Source organism: Microcaecilia unicolor, chromosome 1, assembly GCF_901765095.1.
Source record: "Microcaecilia unicolor chromosome 1, aMicUni1.1, whole genome shotgun sequence".
NCBI lineage: Eukaryota > Metazoa > Chordata > Amphibia > Gymnophiona > Siphonopidae > Microcaecilia > Microcaecilia unicolor.
The window spans coordinates 281,996,195-282,018,959 of record NC_044031.1 but is presented as its reverse complement, the minus strand read 5'-3'; the positions used below and the strand labels follow the sequence as shown (position 1 = coordinate 282,018,959).

General features: G+C 42.8%; 1 protein-coding gene across 2 annotated transcripts in view; it reads left to right on the top strand.

The window, feature by feature from the left end:
- TTC26 (tetratricopeptide repeat domain 26) overlaps positions 1-22,765 on the top strand; it is a 391,044-nt gene that overhangs the window by 254,212 nt on the left and 114,067 nt on the right. For both annotated transcript variants that reach the window (XM_030207127.1, XM_030207135.1), the window contains 2 exons: positions 5,457-5,512; positions 19,207-19,260. In XM_030207127.1, coding sequence (XP_030062987.1) covers positions 5,457-5,512; positions 19,207-19,260 — 110 coding nt within the window. The remainder of the gene's footprint in view (positions 1-5,456; positions 5,513-19,206; positions 19,261-22,765) is intronic.

Sequence of the window (22,765 nt, the reverse complement as noted above, 5' to 3'; positions counted from 1 at the left end):
CTTTTGGGAAAAGTCCGTTTTGTAGCATGAAGTTTACGTGTCTCGTTAGATCTATTATGAATTGTTGAGGAGCAGATTTCATGAGGTTATTTGGGCAGATGTCTAGTTTGCAGTGGGATTTGGCAAATCTTTTAAGTGTTTCAGAGATGAGGTCTTCTGATAGTAGTTCGAATTCGGTCCAGGTTCTGTCTGCTTGATATGTTCCTTCTTCTGGATCTAGACCATCTAGAATTGTGGCGTATTCAATAGGGCTAGCGGGTATTTTGAGTCGTAATTGTATAATTTTCTCCTCGAAGTATTTTGCAAGGTTGTCTACATCTGGTATGTCTTTGCCGTTGTTTGTGACTGGTGTGGTGTCTAACAGTTTGTTCACAAGGTTGAAGAGTTTATGTGTGTCTTTGTAGTTTGGTCCTATTATTGTTTTGTAATGTAGTCTTTTAGTCTGTTTTATGGTATATTTGTATTTTCTCCGAAGCAATTTCCAGGCGTTTAGTGTTTGTTCATCTCTCTTTTTGTTCCATGTGCGTTCTAGTTTTCTGACTTGTGTTTTAAGTTTTTTCAGCTCATCGGTGAACCACGGATTTGATTTTTTCCTGTGCGATGTTCTGGTTTGGATTGGGGCGATTTTGTCTAGTGTTGTTGTGCATACATCGTCCCATTCTTGGAGGAATTGGATGGTGTCAGCAATTGTGACCATTCGTTCTGGTAGATCTGTTGCCAGAATATTGTGGGGTCTATTTTTCCTCTTGTTGTGTATGTTGTTCGTTCATGTTTATTGATTGTGTTTATGTATGTTTTTCGCCAGCAGAGAGAGACATTTGCTTTATGGTGGTCTGACCATAATGTAGGTGTCCATCTTGTGTTGGTGAGTGTGATCGTTGAGTCCGGTTCAAATTTGCTTGTTATGATATCTAGTGTGTGTCCTTTTTTGTGTGCAGAGGTTGGATGCTTGTCCTGTGGGGGAAGACAACTTCCAAATTGATCCACACTACATGTGTCTTACACAGTGGAAGTAAGTGATTGCTTCACCAATTTGCTTCATTTGTTTGAAGGAATAAACAAACGTGGATAAAGGTGAATCAGTTGATGTAGTGTATCTAGATTTTCAGAAAGCTTTTGACAAAGTTCCTTGTGCGAGACTCCTGAGAAAATTAAAAAGCCATGGGATAGGAGGCAATGTTCTGTTATGGACTGGAAATAGATATGACAGAAAACAGAAGGCAGGGTTAAATGGCTATTTTTGTCAATGGAGGAGTGTGAATAGCAGAGTGCCGCAGGGATCTGTCTGGGACCGGTGCTATTTAACATATTTATAAATTATCTGGAAATCAGAACGACAAGTGAGGTGATTAAATTTGCAGGTGATACAAACTGTTTCAAAGTTGCAAAAACACATGCAGACTGAAAAATTGCAGGAAGACCTTAGGAAACTGGAAGACAGGACATCCAAATGGCAGATGAAGTTTAATGTGGACAAATGCAAAGTGATGCATATTGGGAAGAACAAATCATAGTTACCTGATGCAAGGGTCCATCTTGGGAGTCAGCACCCAAGAAAAAGATCTAGGTTTCATTGTAGACAATATGCTTAAATCTTCTGTCCGGTGTGCGGCAGCGGTCAAAAAACAAGCAGGATGCTAAGAATTATTAAGAAAAAGATGCAAAATAAAACCATGAATACTATAATGCCTCTGTGTCACTCTATATTGCGACCTCACCTTGAGTATTGCATTCAATTCTGGTCACCTTATCACAAAAAGATATAGCGGAGTTAGAAAAGGTTCAAAGAGCAACCAAAATGATAAAGGGAATGGAACTCTTCTCATATGAAGAAAGGCTAAAGAGGTTAAGGCTCTTCAGCTTGGAAAATTGATGGCTGAGTGGAGATATGATTAAGGTCTACAAAATCCTGAGTGGTATAGAACAGGTAAAAGTGAATTGATTTTTACCGTTTCAAAAGTACAAGACTAGGGGACATGCAATGAAGTTATGTGGAAATACTTTAAAACAAATAGGAGGAAATGTTTTTATCACTCAGCAAATAGTTAAGCTCTGGAACTCGTTGCCAGAGGATGTGCTAACAGCGGTTAGTGTGTCTGAGTTTAAAAATGTTTGGAAATTTCCTGGAGGAAAAGTCCATTGCTTGCCCTGGGATTGGTAGCATGTAATGTTGCAACTATTTGGGTTTCTACCAGGTACTTGTGACCTGGATTGGCCACTGTTGGAAGCAGGATACTGGGCTAGATGGACATTGGTCTGACTCAAGGCTATTCTTGTGAGGAGCTTTTTCTTCAGATGTCCTGGTTCTGATCTAGTGCAAATAGAGCCACAGGAGTTACAACCAGAATTCTTAGGAGGTCCTCCACAAAGCAGTGCTTTCTGCAGGCTAAACCTTGTTGAATAGTTTCCTTCTAGTCTAAGGGTAACTTCCTTCTGGGGAAAGTTCTGGAAATTTTAAAAGGCTTAGAGGTTTCTGACCAGGGCATCTCCCTTCTTTTTCTCAGGAAAGTGGCTGATGAGAGTTGGGTTTACTTAGGTCAGTTCCCCTTCTAGTTGTGGATGACTGAGTACTGGGCATTTATTACACCACCAGGGGCCTACATTACTAGGTCCATCTGTTCATGATGCTGTTCATGAGTGTTCCTCTCTGCAACAGTGACAGCATTTGGCTGATTACAAGTTTTGTACACTGTTCTCTATCAGAAAAGAGTCAGAGACATGGTACTGCCTATCCAAAGCACTTATGACACTTAAGCAGGAGAGAAAGATAAGGAGAGATTGTTCACAGTCTTGGGCCTGTCTAGGATACTCTTATATATTCCCTTCAGAGATTACTACCAAATTGGTTCTTGGATGTACTTTCCTGTCATATTGTTCTCTTGATCTAACAGGATGATAGCAGGATGGATTCTAGGCCCTCCTTTATTTTGTTAATTTGCTACACAGGGCAATGTGAGAACAGAAGAATTGTTGACCACATTTGTGGGGGGTTTTATGATAAAATAACAAAGATGGTTTGTGGATTTTGGAAGGAGTTATTTATGCACCTTCCTCATCTGTGGAGTATATTGAGATCCTTTGTCTCCATGAGAAATAGAGGTTTTGTACTCTTTTTGAGTCTTACTCCTGGGTTTTCAGACCTCCTTTTTCCATGTCTTCCCAAAGTATAGTCATTCTGTGGACTCTGACCTTCAGATCAGTGGCTGTGGATATAGTATCTTGGGCACAAGACACACATGCATCTCCCATATTTTCTCTACTTTTTTTTGTCACAGTGCCCATCCTCTCTCGAAGAGGTCCAAAGCTCATGAGTGAATATCTCTCCACAGGTTTTTCCTGAGGGGAGTGGAGCTGAGAATGCCCTCCTAGTTCATTCTTTCTCAATTGCAACCTTCTGGGTTAAGGGGCAGTCCTTGTCCAGGACAGCTAGTGAGATAGTGGATCTGGTGGGGGAGGACAACATGGCCTTAAGTAAGCCAGGGAGAGTCAGCTATCTGTACGTTGGTAGTCTTGGATGCAAGTCTGGTGTAAGTCAATCCAGGAGACATCTGTCTATACAACCCATGAGCTGATGGGAACATGCTAAGAAGCCTTTCTAGCCCTCAGCTACTGGGGTAAGTTAGGGCTTCGATAAAGCTTTGCTCCTCTATAACCTAGCCACATACTGACACCAGAAATTTGAGAGCTGGCGAAGCATCCTTTGTCCTACTAGAAGTCATATGAGGCTCTTCTGGAGTCAACCTGGTAAAACACCCAGAGAAGCAAGTTCTTCAAACAGAAGAGGGGGATACAAGATTGAGGTCACTTTCACATTTCCCACAGAGACCTGTTTCTTTGAAGACTTATTTCCATTCTGTCTTATGGTCTTTGCATTAAGAGGCTCAGTCTTCATAGGGATTTTTCTCCATGTTGATATTTGAAATCTTTATCTGGTGACAGAGGGGTCCTCATATTGGGCTTAGGTTAGAGTTTGAGTTTCTATAGGTTCAGCTTTACAGAGGAGGCAGTGTTTCCCCTCGAAGATCATTTGTTCAAATTGGTTCATTCTCCAGAGGAGACTGGTTGGGGCCATATCCACTTCTAGATGAGAGTCCACTTTTGGTTTGATTCAAGGATTATGGATGAAGGAGCCTCCTAGCTACTCTGTCAAACGTGGTGCTTTTCTCAAGAGAGAAAAGTACATGAGAGTATGCTTTGGGTGGTCTTCTCTTGGAATCTGAGCTTCATCCTGTTGGCTCAGACCTCCCTTCCACCTTGGTCTCATAAGATACCCACTCTGTAAGTTGCCTTTGAAGGGTAGTATAAACTCTTTTGCCTGAATTAAGCCTTTCCTACCAACTGTGAGAAAGTTCAGGTGAAGACAGAGACCCAGGCCCTTCCAAATTTGGATAGGCTTCTTTGGCTATGGATGGATGGATCCCAAAATAGCACAATGATCTATGGAGATGAGGGTATCTACCTCAAGCCATACCAGCAAGAAGTATCAGAGGGCCGATGGGCCTTTTGAGGAGGCATAGGAGTTCTTATGGCAGAGTTGAAATCTCTTTCCAGGTGATAATGGTAGGACAGAGATCTATGTCTCCATTGCATTCTCACCCTAAGCACTTAAGCTTGGATATCCAGGCTGGGAGAGTCTCCATCTTGGGCACAAGAGTCCCGAGAGCTGTTGTGCTTTCCTCCTGCTCAGTCTTTGTGGAGCCTTAGTACTTCTCACATGTCTGCACTAGTCTGGCATATGGACAATAAGTAAAGTAAAATTTAAACTTGCCTGTTAATTTTCTTTGTTTGAGTCCTTCCAGACCAGCCCAGAACCTACCCTGGCAGTCAGGAATAAAAACATGCATTTTTGCCAATCTGGAGTTAATGTTGTTAATTTACCCTTTGTTTTGAGTTGTATCTTATCTCTCTGAGATATTGGAAAAGGAGAGATGTTTTTGTTGCATCAGCTTTGGTTTTGTCCAAGCTTCTAAAATCCCAAAACCAATCTTTTTCCTGAGTTCTTAGCTTTGAAGAGCGGAAGGCAGCACAATTCCCTTATAAGGGGAGTGAAGCTAGCTATAAACTTCTTTTTTTTTTTCTCTCTCTCTCTCTTCATCGTCTGGAAGGGAACATAACCCACTTGTTTGGGCTGGTCTTGCAGGACTCAAGGAAAGGAAATAACAGGCAAGTTTAAATTTCACTTTTTTTTTTCATGAGAAAGGAAAGGGCAGGTGAACATTTTGCATCTGTGGCAAGTTTCAAAGCAAAAGTATGTATGTACTTTTACCTTGAAATGTGGGGAAAGTCCATGGGTGGAAATGTACCATGGAGTTGTTTTGAAACATGCAGTGTGATAATTTCCTCCATTTCAGCTTTGTGACATAAATATTTTTTTCCTGTTTTCACCTTTTATTCACAGTTCACTGGTTGAATACAGTTTGTCTTATATTCAAATTCTTCATTTCCTTGTGTTCTAGATGATATCCAAGAAGCTTATAACCTTATTAAAGATTGGAACCTCTCCACACCGCAGGTATGAAAGGATATCTGTTGTAGGTTCTGTGTGATTCATTATGAGGATAAATTTCCCTATAAGGGACATTTTCTTCGATAATGAAGAGATAAGTGTTCCCTTGTTTCTTGTTGTAATACATGTTTGAAGATTGAAGAAATGTGATGAAAAAGAAAAAATCAATAATATGGAACATTTGTTTAAGTAATAAGTTTATTAATGTGATTGAAGTGAACAAGTGAGAAAATTTACCAAGTGGAGGTTTTGGCCAATGATTGATATTAAGTCATTTGAAAAGAGTTGTTTTGTGGATAAGGAGGGGTATACCTTTTGGAAGGGCCAGGATTTTGGCATAGATTTTATTGTCGATATTAATAATTTATTTATTTATTTTGTTACATTGTATCCCACATTTTCCCACCTATTTGTATGCTCAATGTGGCTTACATAGTACCGGAGAGGCGTTTGCAGACTCCGGTATGAACAAATACAAAGTGATGTTGTGGTAAGATAAGTTCATGTGGTACAGCCACATTAGGGAATCGTACAACGGAAGAGTTGTGTTATGTCCATTACGTACTTAGTTTGTCATATTGTAGAGATCAGGCATTTATGATGGATTGGTTAGGGTATGCCTTTTTAAATAGGTTGGTTTTTAGATTTTTCCGGAAGTTTAGGTGGTCGTACGTGGCTTTCAAGACTTTTGGTAATGAAGGAGATGAGCCTATAATTTTCGACTGATGTGATCTTTATCAAGTTTAGGAATGACCACTATGTTGGATCCTAAATAATATCCCTTTGGGGAGGAGTCATGAAGCAATAGATAAAAGAATTATGATAATTTGGAACTAAGTTTCTGAAAATCCTAAGTAAAATTCACCATTGAATCCATCATTTCCAGGGGTTTTACCTGTTGGTAGATCCTTAATCCGATATGATTTCTGATTCTGTAATGTTGTTCTCTATCATGGTAAGGAGACGAGGTGGTATTTTAAGGAGGGGAAATTGAATTTGTAAATTCTGAAAAGGCAGGTCTATCCTTTTTTTAAATAAAGTTTTGGAATTGCTGTGCAGTTGCGGAGTCTAGGGTGTATATAGAGCCAGTGGGATCCATAGTTTGAGCGACTCTGGACTGTTACTTTGGATTTTAAGTATTGGGGCTAGCATATAGCTGAATTTGTTATCTCTGCAAATTATTTGGGTTTTAGGGAGTGTATACAGGAAAGGGCTTCTTTGGAAAGTATGGAATTGTATTCAGTTTTTAGTTTTTCAGAATGCAGCAGTACCCTCAAACCTTTTGCCAATCTCGCTTCCCAAGTTACTTCTCTCTGGTTTAACTCCCATATCAAAATTGAGTCCTTTCTTACTGGCCTACTTGGTGTGAGTTTGGCATATTATCCTTGTCTCAATTCTCTCAATGCACTTCAATAACCTGGAAGTCCTGAATTCATTACATGACTTACCCTTGATTAACGTCACTCATGGTCACAACTCAATGAGCGTTTGTCCTCCTTCCTTACCACAACCTCTGTATTCCTTTCCAAATCTGATCTCTCCTCTTTTGACAGCTGATTTGCATGGGTATAAAAGGGCATCCAGAATCTATAAACAGTTTCATGAATGTTTAACAAACCCCTGTAAAATGATAGAAATGCCAGGGAATCCCACTTGATTTGTCATGGACGCTGTGAATTGGAAGCTGTTTTGGTCCAAAATGAATCGTTCAACCACTGCTGGAATCTCGCAGTCCTCCTTTTTTTTTGTTTTATCATCTACAATGCCTACTGGACTCCAGCTAAAATAACTCAAGTCACCTGCAGTCACCTTCCCCCTACCTATTTTGGTCCTGCCTGTCTCCAGATGGTTCTGTCATTTACTTTTCCATTGCCCTAATGTCAACTTTTACTAGTTGGAGATATGGTAAAGAATATCCAAAATTATCTCAATAGACTCTAAATATCATGTATCCTACAAAATTATCATCTTCGCTGTGTTTCCCTGGAACTTTCTATTCCAGATCCATTTCGCAAACTCTTTGAAATAGTGATGGCATTGGCCTCTCATATCATTGTACTTCACTGGAAAAATAACAACAACCTTAATGTACACGAGTGGTGGAATCATCTCTGTGCCATCCGCTGTGCAGCCATTCAGCTGCAGTGAAATCTCATTGCCTTTACTACTTTCAGAAGTTATGGTTTCCTTTTGATAACTTTTGAAAACTTCACTAATCAATACTAATATCAATATCAGGTCAAGTCCATTTCTCTGTTTCACCACCTTGGAGATCCCACTGTGGAGTTCCTCAGGGCTCCCCCCTGTCACCACCCTATTTAATATTATGATGTCTCCCTTGCTATGGCCCCCTCCCAACCATGGCCTGCACCCGTACATATATTCGATGATGTACTATCTACATTCCCTTACGATCTTCTTTAAACTGAAGTCTCTGATGCAATACAGAACAGTTTTGCCATCATGGCCAATTGGGTGAACGCATTTTAGTTCAAGCTAAATAGGAAAAAACCCATGCATCATTTTCTTCTCCCAGTTCAATAGATCTCTCCCAGGCACAATTTCTACGCTGAACTACTCCATCCCTATTGCAGATAATTTGAAGCTCCTTGGTGTCATTCAGGATTCGCACCTGACCCTCGATCTTCAGGTTTCAGGTATTATGAAAAGAATGTTCTCTCCATGCAGTCACTAAAACGTATCAAGCAGTTCCCTCCGTTTGACCTATTCTGGACTCTAATCCACTCTCTAGTATTGATCCATTTCGACTACTGCAATGGAATTTACAAACCGGATGCAAAGAACAAACCCTAAAGAAGCTCCAGACGGCGCAAAACATGGTGGCGAGATTACGATTTGGTAAATCTTGGTTTGAAGCAGCAAAACCTCTAAGAGAGAAGCTCACTGGCTCCCCATAAAAGAGCGTATCGAATTCAGAATCTGTACGCTAACCCACAAGATCGTATACGGGATGCTCCAGTTTATTTGTTCAGCCTGATTGACCTCCCTCCCAGAAAATTCCAAGAAGCCGTCCCGTACTTATCTTAATCTCCACTATCCTAACTGCAAGAATCTAAGGTACAAATTGCTCTTTGCCTCCTCTTTTTGCTTTGTGAGTCCTCGTTACTGGAATGCTCTGCCATCAGCATTAAAAGAGACTACCGACCACACTCTGTTCAAGAAACTCCTCAAGACTTATCTGTGTGATAAACTTACTCCGCTGTTACTTAACTTCCTACTGTCCCTCATTTGTTTCCCCTTTTGTTCCCCCCCCCCCCCCCCCCCCCCCCCGCCAAGATGTTCCTTCTTCTCTGTTTCATCCTTGCCTTTGTTTGATGTTCTTTCTTTAAATATTGTTAGCCACATAGAGCCTGCTATGTTGGGAATATGTGGGGTATAAATGTTCTAAATAAATAAATACTCATTCCACAAAATTCCCTTATATTCCATCTATTTTATAGACTTTATGCATTGCAACTATTGTAGTTTTTATGATATTTGTTATAATATGTTGGTTATGTAAGCCACATTGAACCTGAGTCACTCTCGGGCTAATATTTTCCATTCTCCAGCTCTGTGGTCACCTGGATAAATAAGTTCTCCGAGGACAAGCAGGCTGCTTATTCTCACACGTGGGTTGATGTCGGCATCAGCCCGGGAATCGGCATTTTGCAATAGCAAAAACAAAAAAGTTTTGCTAGAGTCTTCTGGCGTGCATGCACGAACTTTCTGCCCACCGTGCAAGCGTGTACCTCAGTTTTCTTTTTTCTGCGACGAGGTGCAGCAGGGTTTTTTCTGTGCTCCTCATTTGGCCCGGGAAAGAGTCTTCTCTCTTTTAACTGATTTTCGCGTTTACGCATTAGTTTTTTCTTCTTTGTCTTTTTTTTTTTTTTTAAGTCTTAGGATCCCTTTTATTTATCCTTACTAACTTTTTCCAAAGTAAAAGTTTTTTCTTTTTCGACACGGCCATTTTTTAGGCCACTTAGTCGGGTTTCTTCCCCTTTTTGTGCCCCTTTTATTTTGGCACAATCGAGTCTTTTAATTTCACCAAGGCCGTTTTTCCTTCCATGCCATCGAGGACACCCAGCGGCTTCAAATGTTGTTCTCGATGGAACCAGACCATCTCAGGTACCAATACCCACTCCTAGTGTATCCAGTGCCTTGGTCCCGACCACAGCCCAGCTGCTTGTCATCTGTGTCTTTGTATGAAGAAAGGACCCAAGTAGCTCGAGAAGCCCAACGAGAGAAACTTTTGGGGACTCAATCCGGTCCTTCAGCATCGGTACTGAGATCGATGGAGTCGGCGTAGACGAGGGATGCATCAACGTCAGGAGCAGAGGTAATGGCTGCTGAGAGGCCATGACACGCTGGGAGCAGTGAGGCATTGAGTGGGTCTCCACCTGTCTCGAGGCCTTCTGCTATACAGGCCCCTCCCCGGGACCGACTATCATCGGACCTGACCCCGAGAAGACGTGAGGATTCCACATCGTCCTTGTTGGCACCGAGGAGTCTCGGTGATGGGCATTGAGCAAAGGCGAATAAGCACCATCACCGATCCCTTTGACACACGGTGCCGGGAGCTCCGGGGCACCAAGAGGACCGCTCCCCCTCCATACAGGAGGTGCCGTATGCGCCGGTCTCTCAGCAGCCCGGTACCTGCACCTGAGACTCAGCAGATTCTGCCACCGGCTAAACCACCACCCCGCAGCCTTCTCCGATGGCGGCTCTCAACGAGCATGTCCGGGCCCTGCTTCCAGAGCTTCTGGAAGGACTGCTGCGCCACTCTGCTTCGTGTGTTGGGGGTGCTTGTGCCTTCTGTACCATCTGCTGCAGCAGCATCTGGCCCCCTTTGTCTGTGGTGAGGTCCCCATCCTCGGTGCCGCTTGCAGCACCAGTGTCGGCTGCCACCCAGGTCGACTCCCCTTCAACGTCGGTGGAGGAAGCTTTGCCGCAGTCCATGCAGGCGTCGGCCTCTCGACATCGCCATCGAGGACGTTGATTCTCGGCGTCGAGACAGGCTCAGTCTCGGAGTTCCCTAAGAGAGGTATTATCCAATACTGAAGAGGAGCATTCGTGGGAGTCGGAGGGAAATCCCAGATACTTTTCTTCTGATGAGTCGTATGGGATTCCCTCTGAACCTTCCCCTCCACCTGAAAGGAGACTGTCTCCTGAGAGTCTTTCCTTTACATCTTTTTTTCCAGGAAATGGCTACGGCTATTCCATTCCCTTTGTAGGTTGAGGATGAGCCCAGGGCTCAGATGCTCGAAGGTCCTGGACTATCATTCTCCACCTAAGGAGGCTGTGACAACTCCTCTACATAAGGTACTGAAGGAAGTCCTTATGCGGAACTGGGCATCCCCTCTGGCCCCGTGTTCCAGAAGAAAGCTGATTCCCAGTATCGGATCCACGGTGAACCTGGGTTGATGAGGTCTCAGTTACCCCACAATTCTATGGTGGTGGACTCCGCCCTCAAAAGAGCCAAGAGTACTAGAGACTGTGCCTCGGCGCCCCCAGGCAGAGAAGCTAGGACCTTGGATTCTTTTGGGAGAAAGACGTATCGGGCTGCTATGTTCGCTTCCCATATCCAGTCCTACCAGCTCTTCACAAGCGTCCACTTGTGGAACTCGGTGAGGCAGCTGTCTAGCTTGGTTGATGCCCTCCCTCCAGAGCAGGCCGAGCCTTTTCGCCAGGTGGTCAGGTAGCAGAAGGCGTGTCGAAAATTCCTGACCAGGGGCGCTTACAACTCTTTTGATGTGGCATCCAGAATTGCTGCTCAAGGTATAGTGATGCGCAGACTCTCATGGCTGCATGTCTCGGACCTGGATCATTCAGTCCAGCAGCGTTTTGCGGATGTATCTTGCTGGGGAGACAACCTTTTTGGTGAAAAAAGTAGAGGATCTTGTTGACAGGATCAAGAAGCATAATGATGCTATGGATTCTCTCTCCTGCCAGGCGTTTTCTGCTGCATCTAGAAGGTTTTTTGGGGGAAGAGGAGTGCTCCCCTATTCCTATGCTAGGCATAGGTACACTCCAGCTTCTCGACAGCCTAGTCAGGCTCACCCCTATGCGCTCATTCTCGTCAACAGAGCCTAAGGCCCCTGCTGCTCCCCAGCAAAAGCAAGGGACGAGCTTTTGACTTGCTATAGTTAAGCATAGCCGCAATAAAAGTGTCCGTACTGGACGACTTGCCGGCTGGAGGGAGATTAATGTTTTTTCACCAATGGTGGCCTCTAATAACCTCCAAGCAGTGGGTTCTTCAAATAGTCCGGTTAGGATACAGCCTCAATCTTGAATCCACACCTCCAATTGCCCACCGGGAGCTCATTCTTACAGCTCCCAGCACAGGCAGGTACTTGCAGAGGAACTCTCCACTACTACTACTACTACTATTTAACATTTCTAGAGCGCTACAAAGTGTACGCAGCGCTGTACAAACACAGAAGAAAGACAGTCCCTGCTCAAAGAGCTTACAATCTAATAGACAAAAAGTAAAGCATTTAAATTTAAAATATTTAAGCAGTCAAGCACAAGAGAACAGTCACAGAAGGACGAAGATGTTGAAGGGTGGTCAGTGTGATTAGGTGTAACTCTGGTTGGAGTAGTGGGAGAAGGTGATAGAAGAATAGAATGGGTGAGGTAAAGTAATGAGTGGGTTGATAGGGAGGTTATATAAGACATGTCACTCTAGGGGTGGGTGGGTAGAGGGGTAGGGGGGGTGGAAGCAGGAGAAGGTATTCTCTGCAGCCTATCTGTGAGATGGAAAATGCTCTCTGAAGCTGCTGCTATAAGTTGTTAGTTTTCTCTCCCTGAAAGAGATCCAAGCCACACCCACGAAGTTCAAACTGTCAGTGGGGAGGGTGAGGGGAGGAAATGGCAGAGCTTGATGAAAAAGAGAGCTCAGTTTGATAGGAGATATACTATAGGATGTCATGTCTCCACCCTTCTAAAGGCCCATGCGTCAAAACCCATTCCACCAGGGGAAGAAGGGCTGGGATTCTATTCCAGGTACTTCCTTGTGCAAAAGAAAACAGGGGGGGGGGATGCATCCCATCCTAGACCTAAGGGTCCTGAACAAATTTCTAGTCCATGAAAAGTTGAGGATGGTTTCCCTGGGCACCCTATGATTTAGGAGAATGATTGGCTATGCTCTCTGGACTTAAAGGATGCGTTCACTCACATCTTGATACTTCCAACTCAGAGGAAGTATCTTCGATTTCGGCTGGGAACATAGCATTTCAGTACGTCCGGCGTCTGCACCCAGAGTGTTTACAAAGTGCCTAGCAGTAGTCGCAGTCGTCGCTACACAGACTGGGAGTGCATGTGTTCCTTATTTCGACGATCAGTTTTCTCCTGTCCCTTGTGTCCACAGTTCGAGCGTCTCAGCAGAATCACAGCTCGGCAGATGTTGAGGCTTTTGGGCCCACCTGGCCTCTACAGTTCATGTAACTCCCATGGCACGTCTACATATGAGATCAGCTCAGTGGACCCTAGCTTCCAATGGTATCAAGCTGCAGGGGATCTGGAAGATGTGATCCATTGTCCACCAATTTTCGAAATTCTCTTCAAATCCGGTCCAAATTGACCATGGGACGACCATTCCAAATTCCTCGGCACAAAAAGTGCTGACGACGGATGCATCCCTCCTAGGGTGAGGGCGCATTTAGATGGGCTTCACACTCAAGGAGCCTGGACCTACCAGGAAACAGGTCTCAGATCAACATCTTGGAATTACGAGCAATCTGGAATGCTCTAAAGGCTTTCAAAGATCGGCTATCCAACCAAATCATCTTGATTCAAACAGACAATCAGGCAGGGGCGTAGCCAATTTCGGCCCAGGCCCGCCCACACCAAACGCACACACATTGCAGCAGCATGACGGCAGGGATGCCACCCAAACAGCGCACCCGCTGTAGCGCTCAGCTATCAGGCTCGACAGAATCCAGCCCGATTTCGATCTCAGGCCCGCCCGCCCACCACCACCCAAGCGTACACACTGTAGTCTGCAGTGCAGCAGCAGCAGCCTAGGCCCTAGCGTACAAGTCGCGCAAGCCGCCAGCTGGGCACCCGCTCAGGTCTCAAGGGCAGGCTCAGACAACATCAGCCTGCCCGCCGGCGCCTACCTTCCCGAATGATTGCTGCTTGCAGTGCACTTGCAGGGCCGCGCAGGCAGCGCATCATAGTTTCCCTTCCATCATCCATCCTACGCGGTAGCAGCGCTGAATGGACGTGCTCACCCATTATTAGCTCTGGGCCCACCCAAAATCTCAGGTCTGGCTATGCCACTGCAATCAGGTTGCGATGTACTACACCAACAAGCAGGGGGACACTTGATTTCGCCCTCTGTGTCAGCAAGCTGTTCAGATGTGGCTTTGGGCATGCCGTCACGGCATGTTTTCTCCAAGCCACTTATCTGGCAGGTGTAAATAACAGTCTGGCCGACAAGACTGAGCAGGGTAATGCAACCTCACGAGTGGTTGCTGAACATGGGTGTTGCCCACAAGATTTCCGAGTGTGTGGTCACCTCTTTGGTGGATCTTTTTACCACTCAGATCAATCACAGGTCCCTCAGTTCTGTTCCAGGCTTCAGGCCCACCGCAGACTAGTGTCAGATGCCTTTCTCCTTCATTGCAGAACAGGCATTCTGTATGCGTATCCTCCAATACCTCTAGTAGGGAAGACTTTGCTGAAAATCAAGCAAGACCGTGAAACCATGATCCTGATTGCACCCTTCTGACTGCGTCAGATTTTGTTCTCTTTTCTTCTGTCCTCCTAAGAACCATGGCGATTGGAGTGTTTTCCAACTCTCATCACTCAGAACAAGGGGTCACTTCTACATCCCAGCCTTCAGTTTCTAGCTCACGGCCTGGATGTTGAGACCTTAGAATTCGCCTCCTTGGGTCTTTGAGAGGGCGTCTCCCGAGTCTTGCTTGCTTCTAGGAAAGATTCCACGAAGAGGTGTTACATTTCAAATGGAGGAAGTTTGCCATCTGGCGTGACAGCAAGGCCTTAGATCCTCTTTCTTGTCCTACAGACCCTGCTTGAATACCTTCTACACTTGTCAGAGTGTGGTCTCAAGACCAACTCCGTAAGGGTTCACCTCAGTGCAATCCCTCGTCCTCAGCCACCTGGATTACTGCAACTCACTATACGCGGGCTGCAAAGAGCAAATAATGAAGAAACTTCAAACAGCCCAGAACACAGCAGCCAGGCTCATCCTCGGAAAACCAAGATACGAAAGGGCGAAACCACTACGAGAGAAATTACATTGGCTTCCACTTAAGGAACGCGTTACTTTTAAAATTTGCACACTAGTCCATAAGATCATCTACGGCGAAGCCCCAGCGTACATGTCTGATTTAATAGACCTACCACCCAGAAACGCTAAAAGGTCATCCCGAACATACCTCAACCTCCACTTCCCCACTTGCAAGGGCCTGAAATACAAGACGCTACACACGTCAACCTTTCCCACATGAGCACGCAGGCTTGGAATACACTACCGGCGCAACCTAAGAATGATTAACGAACAAGCTTCCTTCCGAAAACTACTGAAGACTTACCTGTTTGAACAAACTTACGGAAAGAACCAAATACATAGAGTCCATACTCACTGTTCATCAATGCAACATACATCCACTTCAGATCCCTCATCCCGTAATCAATTGTCCCACTGTCTCCTCCCAATGTTTCTATGTTGATGTCCCATTGTTATATTCCTAATGATATTCGAATGTCTCGCATAACTCTGCACAATGTATTCCATATCCAAGTTGTTACAAATGTATTTCTACTATTCCATATCTTATTGTAAGCCACACTGAGCCCGCAAAAAGGTGGGAAAATGTGGAATACAAATGCAATAAATAAATAATAAATAAATTAGTGCTTATCATCGACATGTAGAGGGTAAGCCTGACTCTGGACAGCTTTTTAGTTGTTCGCTTCATGAGAGGTTTGCTTTTGTCAAAGCCCCTTGTCAAACCTCCACCAGTGTCATGGAATCTCAACGTCATTCTCACCCAGCAGATGAAAGCTCCTTTGACGGCACTGAATTCCTGCCATCTGAAGTGCTTGACCTGAAAGGTCATTTTCTTGGTGGCTGTTACTTCAGCTCGTAGGGTCAGTGAGCTTCAAGCCTTAGTAGTGGATGCAACTTATGCTAAGTTTCATCACAACAGAGTAGTCCTCCGCATGCACCCTAAGTTCCTGCCGAAGGTGGTGTCAGAGTTCTATCTGAACCAGTCAATTTTCTTGTCAACATTTTTTCCTTGTCCTCATTGCCCACCCTGGCGAAAGCAGCTTGCACACCTTGGACTGCAAGAGAGCATTGGCCTTTTACATGGAGCGGATGAAGCCCTTCAGACAGTCCGCCCAAATGTTTGTTGTGTTTGATCCCAACAGGAGGGGAGTTGCCATCGGAAAAGGCACAATCTCCTATTGGCTAGCAGATTGCATTTCATTCACTTATGCCCAAGCTGGGCTGACTCTGGAGGGCCATGTCACGGCTCATAATGCCAGAGCCATGGCTCCGTAAGTGGTTCACTTAAAGTTAGCCTCTATTGAAGAGATTTGCAAGGCTGCAACGTGGTCATCAGTCCACACATTCACATCTCACTGCTGCCTGCACAGTCGGTTTGGGCAGTCAGTGCTGCAGAATCTGTTTCGGGGTTTAGAATCCAACTCCACCCCCTCGGCTCATTTTATTCTGTTCCAGGCTGCTCTCTCAGCTAGCTGTATATAGTTTCAGGTCAATCTTCATTATGTGTTTGCCGTTGCGAGGCCCTATTGACCAATGTTTATTGTTTTGAGTGAGCCTGGATGCCAGGGATACCCCAGCATGCTTGTCCTTGGAGAAATGCGAAGATACTTACCTGCAGCAGGTATTCTCCGTAAACAGCAGGCTGATTATTCTCACAAACCCTCCCACCTCCTCTTTGGAGTTGTTATTTGTTATGCTTTTGGACTTAACTGAGGTATTTGCTCACGCGGCGGATTGGAAAAATGCCGATTCCCGGGCCGATGCAGATGTCGACCCACATGTGAGAATAATCAGCCTGCTGTCCTCGGAGAATACCTGCTACAGGTAAATATCTTCGCTTTACTGTTTGGAACATGTATCCAGGAGAGACAGAGCTTTTGTCAAACAATGTTAAGAAATGTATTTGCAAAACAACATCAGCCTTTCCAAACAAAATCACAAGATACTCAAACAAACAAGAAGAATGAATCAGTACTGCCACACTATTGAGGTAATACAGAGTAACCCCGTGCTGGGGAGACCCCATTCATATGGCTGATTCATCTTGTATATCAAAGAGAAAGTGAGGTTGCTTACCTCTAATGGAAGTTCTCTATAGGCAGCAGGAGATACATGAGACACCCAGGCTCACCCATTGTCCAAACAGTTTTCTTCTAAGCTACACACAAACTGAGGTATTAACCTTTTTTTTTTTTTTTTTACTAATTCTGAATTCTTAAGAGAACTACTCCATTAGATGGTGTTATTCACTTGCGTGTCTAATTTATCTTGTTATGGAGAAACCCCTGTTAAAAATAAGCAACTTGACTTCATTGTCAGCGCATTTAATTTAAAATGGACTTCTATATTCCACTTAACCTATAAGTTCTAGGTGCATTACAAAAACATTTCAGTTCACTTACAGTAACATAAATTTAGTATATAAAGAATAACATAAATAGGTGGAACATACAACAAAAAGTTAAATTCATAAAGTAGCAAGTCATAATTATAACATTGTAACAGAAATGACATATTTCTAACAATGGATTTATATAAACATGTCTTGAATATCAGTAGTTAAGGTTTCCCTTGCATTATTCCCTATGAAGAAAGACTAGGAGGATAGGGCTTTTCAGCTTGGAGAAGAGACGGCTGAGGGGAGACATGATAGAGGTATATAAAATAATGAGTGGAGTGGAACAGGTGGATGTGAAGCGTCTGTTCATTTCCAAAAATACTAGGACTAGGGGGCATGCGATGAAACTACAGTGTAGTAAATTTAAAACAAATCGGAGAAAATGTTTCTTCACCCAATGCGTAATTAAACTCTGGAATTCGTTGCCAGAGAACGTGGTGAAGGCGGTTAGCTTAGCAGAGTTTAAAAAGGGGTTAGACGGTTTCCTAAAGAACAAGTCCATAAACCACTACTAAATGGACTTGGGAAAAATTCACAATTCCAGGAATAACATGTATAGAATGTTTGTACGTTTGGGAAGCTTGCCAGGTGCCCTTGGCCTGGATTGGCCGCTGTTGTGGACAGGATGCTGGGCTCAATGGACCCTTGGTCTTTTCCCAGTGTGGCATTACTTTTGTACTTATTATTTGGCTTTAAATGTTAGATTTATTATCATCTTTTCCAAACCTAAGCTCGACAAGTTGCATTCAGGCACGAGTTATTTTTCTGTCCAAATTGGCTTACAATCTAGTTCTATAGGAGGTAATTTGCTTTAGTTGGGTGGTGTATTTGGTTTCTTGCAGTCTGACCCCTATTGTGTGGTCTTGGTGACCCCCCGTGCCTGATGGGTAGGGGAGGAGATTGGGGGTGTGAATGTTCATGTGGTAGGAATTGTGAGAGGTGTGTCTCACCCTCCCCAATGACAGTTTGAACTTCGTGGGTGTGGCTTGGATCTCTTTCAGGGAGAGAAAACTAACAACTTATAGCAGCAGCTTCAGAGAGCATTTTCCATCTCACAGATAGGCTGCAGAGAATACCTTCTCCTGCTTTAGACTTAATCCCGCCCACCCTACCCCTCTACCCACCCACCCTAGAGTGACATGTCTTATATAACCTCCCTATCAACCCACTCATTACTTTACCTCACCCATTTCTATTCTTCTATCACCTTCTCCCACTACTCCAACCAGAGTTACACCTAATCACACTGACCACCCTCCAACATCTTCAGTCCTTCTGTGACTGTTCTCTTGTGCTTGACTGCTTAAATATTTTAAATTTAAATGCTTTACTTTTGTCTATTAGATTGTAAAGCTCTTTGAGCAGGGACTTTTTTTCTTCTGTGTTTGTACAGCGCTGCGTACACTTGTAGCGCTCTAGAAATGTTGAATACTAGTAGTAGTAGTGTCTGGTGTGTTTGAACATTCACAGAAGTGTCGGTGGAGTGAACACTGTTGGTTGCAGTGGTTTGGATCTCCATGGATAAGGCTCAACTATGGAGATTGTTTACTTTCTCTGTGGACAAGAGGTGGATATTTGTATAGGATTTTTTGTTTCATATTGTTGCCTTTGATGATGAGGTTTGCGAAGGCATATCTATCCTTTGTACATGTGTTTATTTCTACTACTTAACATTTCTAAAGCGCTACTAGTGTTACGCAGCGCTGTACAGTTTAATTCTGCTGACTGTTAAATAAAGTTAAAAGAAAAAAGTGAAAAAAAAGTTGCAGAAAGGAACTAACTTGAAAAGACCACTGTTTGCATCTTTGCTCAGTTACTGATGGCCTACTGTATAACATCTGAAAAGAATAGCAGTAGTAACCACAGAGACGAGTCTTATTAAAGGGAATAGCAGAGACAAATACATAAGTGTATTATAAGTCAAGTACCACTAGGAATAAAAGAACAGAAAATAAGTCAGATATTTGTGAAGTTGGGTCCATAAATCTGCCTTAAGTTGATTTATCTCTCTCTCTCTCTCATACATACACACATATCCTACAGGAGTACATCCTAAAAGGAGTAGTGAATGCAGCTCTTGGACAAGAAATGGGCTCAGTGAGTATAAACTGCTTATTGTAACAGTGTTTCAAATTTGAGTTTTGGCTTTTATAAGCAGTGGTGATGGAAGTACATTTAAAGGTCCTTCATTCTTCATGGTCACTCTCTTCTGTTCTCCATTTTTTTCTCTTACCCAATCCATTTAGTAACACCTCTTTTGGTCTATAAAGCAAGGTGTGTCTCTTTCTGAACAGCTTTTAATATTGTTCTTTGCCAAGCTAACACTTTACAAAAAAGGGGGATAATAAAAGAACAAATCCCCAAGTAGTATATCATAAACAATTATAAGTTTGGGGCGTGTCAAGATGGCGGCGTAACTAGATGGTATGAGAAACGTTCCTGCTAAGCTCGGAAAATAAGATTATTTCTTTAATTATGCCACATTCTAAGCGCAAGGGGACGGTGAGACTAGTGCCCCCGCCTACCTCGACCTCTTTCCCAATTCAGCCAAGCTTGGAACGCTTCTTTACCGGGGACCTCCCAAACAATTGAAGGGAAACGATCCCATAGTAGGGCTTTCCGGAGAAGTGGAAACCTTACTGGGAAATGAAACCTCCCTTTCTCCACTGTTAGCATCGTTGTTCCCTCCGCTCGCCAGCGCCGACAGCTGCCCTAGAGGAAAACCAGTACCCTAACCGGAAGTTGTGGTGGGTGAGTTTCCCAGCGAGGGACTAAGGCTGCTGCGAAGACGCTGAGATCTGAGGCAGGAACCTCAGAGAAAGTTCCGGAGGTCAATTTGGAGAAGATTTGGCTGATGCTGAATAAAATGGATTCAACTCTTCAAAAAAGCATCAGGTGAAGTTAACGCTCTTGATGTTAAATTTGAAGAGTTAAAAGCTACAGTAGACTCAGTTTAAACAAGAACTAGCTGCAAAAGTTGCAAACTTACAAAAGGATGTAGAACTTACAAGATTTAAAGTAATGGTTGCTAAAGATAATGCTGACATTCGTAGAAAAATTGAACAAATAGAGAATTTCAACAGACGTTTAAACTTGCGCCTTTTGAATTCCCCAAACTCCCGGGAACAATCTGATGGAATTATTTAGAAGATATTTAACTGAAATCCTGAAAATACCTCAAAAGCTATTTCTCCAGTAAACAAGATATATTATATTCTAATCCTAAGGGGGATGAAGGAAAAATGGAAGGCGCAGGAAATACAAATTGGATTTGAACAATATATTAGCTATACTGGAACAATCCTTAGATAATACAACAGAGAGGTCTACTCTTATTGTTTCTTTCGTATTTGAACAAGATCTTAATACTGTCATGAGACTTTAAGAATTCTAATTCTCATTTTTGCGGAGCCAAGGTGTGGATATATCCTGATGTAACAAAGCAGACCCAACAGAAAAGCCTTTTTGGCTATGAAATTAAGGACAATTGAAGTAAGGTGGTCTTTTTTTCTAGTTTACCCCTGTAAATGTATTGTAAAGCTGGGGCCAGACAAAATATGTTTTTTATTCTCTTGATCAGCTAAATCATTTCTAGATATGAAACAACTGAAATAACATCTTTAATTTTATACAGGAGGAATACGCAGCCTTGTAATTATTAATAATTATGTTTGTAATCTTCTCTAATTCATTTCGCCCCCTTGTTAGAGTTGTGGTCTAAGAAAGCGAAACAATTATGTTAAAATGGAATGATATTTGGTTATATATAATTTCCTTTTCTTTTTTCTTGTTTTTTCTTCTTCAATATCATGTTTGAAAATTTAAAAGTATGGCTGTGTTTCCGTTGACAAATAATTCTAAACAATGATAAGTTTATGGAGATATCCAATCAAATTATTCAAAATATTTACTAAACTTTTAAATATAAATAATGAAAATAAATAATAAATATTTTGTGAGAATAAGTGCTCAGATCCAAAAGTGTTACTTCCTGACTTAGTAGTAGGCAACACCTATATCCATCACAGCACCTCAAAAATGTTTTTTGAATAGTATATCAAATCAAATTTGATTTGAATAGTATATGAATTCAAAACTTATATATTAGTCATAACTTATCTTAAATCGTTGACTACTCAAATTAAGATGTACCTCTGCTGCCAGTGGAAGCCGGCTCCAAGTGCTTATGCTAAAAATAACATTTCTGCTATGTGACTTGTGCATAAAATTATCCACAAATTCCAAATCAAATGTGAAATCCAAATGGTCCAATGAATCGCTTCCCTCAACACAGGTCTGTATTTCACTAAAACTTCTTAGGAGGGAGCAAAAACCATGCCTAAAAGAAATCCAAATTTACAAAATTAAATCCAAAAAAATGTAGGGCCCTGTTTATTAAGCCATGCCATAGGCACACTAACGATAGAGACATCCATAGGAATATAATGGTGTCTCCATCATTAGCATGCGCTAAAAGGTTTGCGCGCCTACAGCGTGGCTTAGTAACAGGGCCCTTATTCCCTAAATTGCCAAAAATACTCCTAAATATACAAAAAAATGTTCTAAAAAAAGTCTTCAAAAACCTTTTCAAAACTTAATCTCGTTGGCTTACCAAACTAGGATCCTCTGCTGGGTTCTACTGAATAACAACTGCCACAAAACGATGATCCATTGTAAAACTAAATGTAGTCTGGTGCCCAGTTCTAATTGGATGCTGCTATATGTCCATCAAGTGCTCAAATTACAGTCCATTCAATATTTTTATTTAAACTCTTGGATTCAATAGCATCTCACAAACATATAGACTATTGCTCTTTACGTATATGAGTTATATCTCCTCCAAAAGTATTATTTACTTATTGTAAAATCCATCAGATGATGGTCCTGCAATATGCCAGTGGTCCACCAGAGATGTTGAACCCTCCCTGGTTCAGAATATGGCCTTGTGACAGGATCAAAAAGATTTGAGTATGTCATCCCTCTCCTACGTGCCAAACATTGGCTACCAGTATGTCACAGTTTGTGAAAAATGTCCAAAAATCCAGTAGCAAACATGACCATTTTCAAACCAGAAAAACTCCAACTTTTTGTTTCAAAAATGTCAATTTCTAGACGTTTTTGTGTTCGGTACGTCTATCTTTTGGGACCATTTTCAAAAACAAACAAAAAATAAAAATCTAAAGGAAAAATGTACAAAAACGAGCCATTGGGATGTATATGGGGAGGACACCATTCTTATTGGACTGGCCACATAGACATCCTAGCACAGCAGTGGGGCACCCTAGGGGCACTGCAGTGGACTCACATTAAAGGTCCCTGGTACACATCTCACTGTTACCTGCTTATATTGTATGGTGAATCCAAAACCCACCAAAAACCTACCGTACCTAACTGTACACCACTACAATAGCCCTTATGCCTGCAGGTGTCACCTATATGTAGTTGCAGTGGGTTTTTGGTGGATTTTGGAGGGCTCACACTTTCCACCATAAATGTACCAGTTAGAGTGGGCTATGGACCTGGGTCCCCTTCTCTACAGTCCACTGAACTGACCACTAGGCTACTCCAGGGACCTGCTTGCTGTTCTAATAGTACTGGCCAT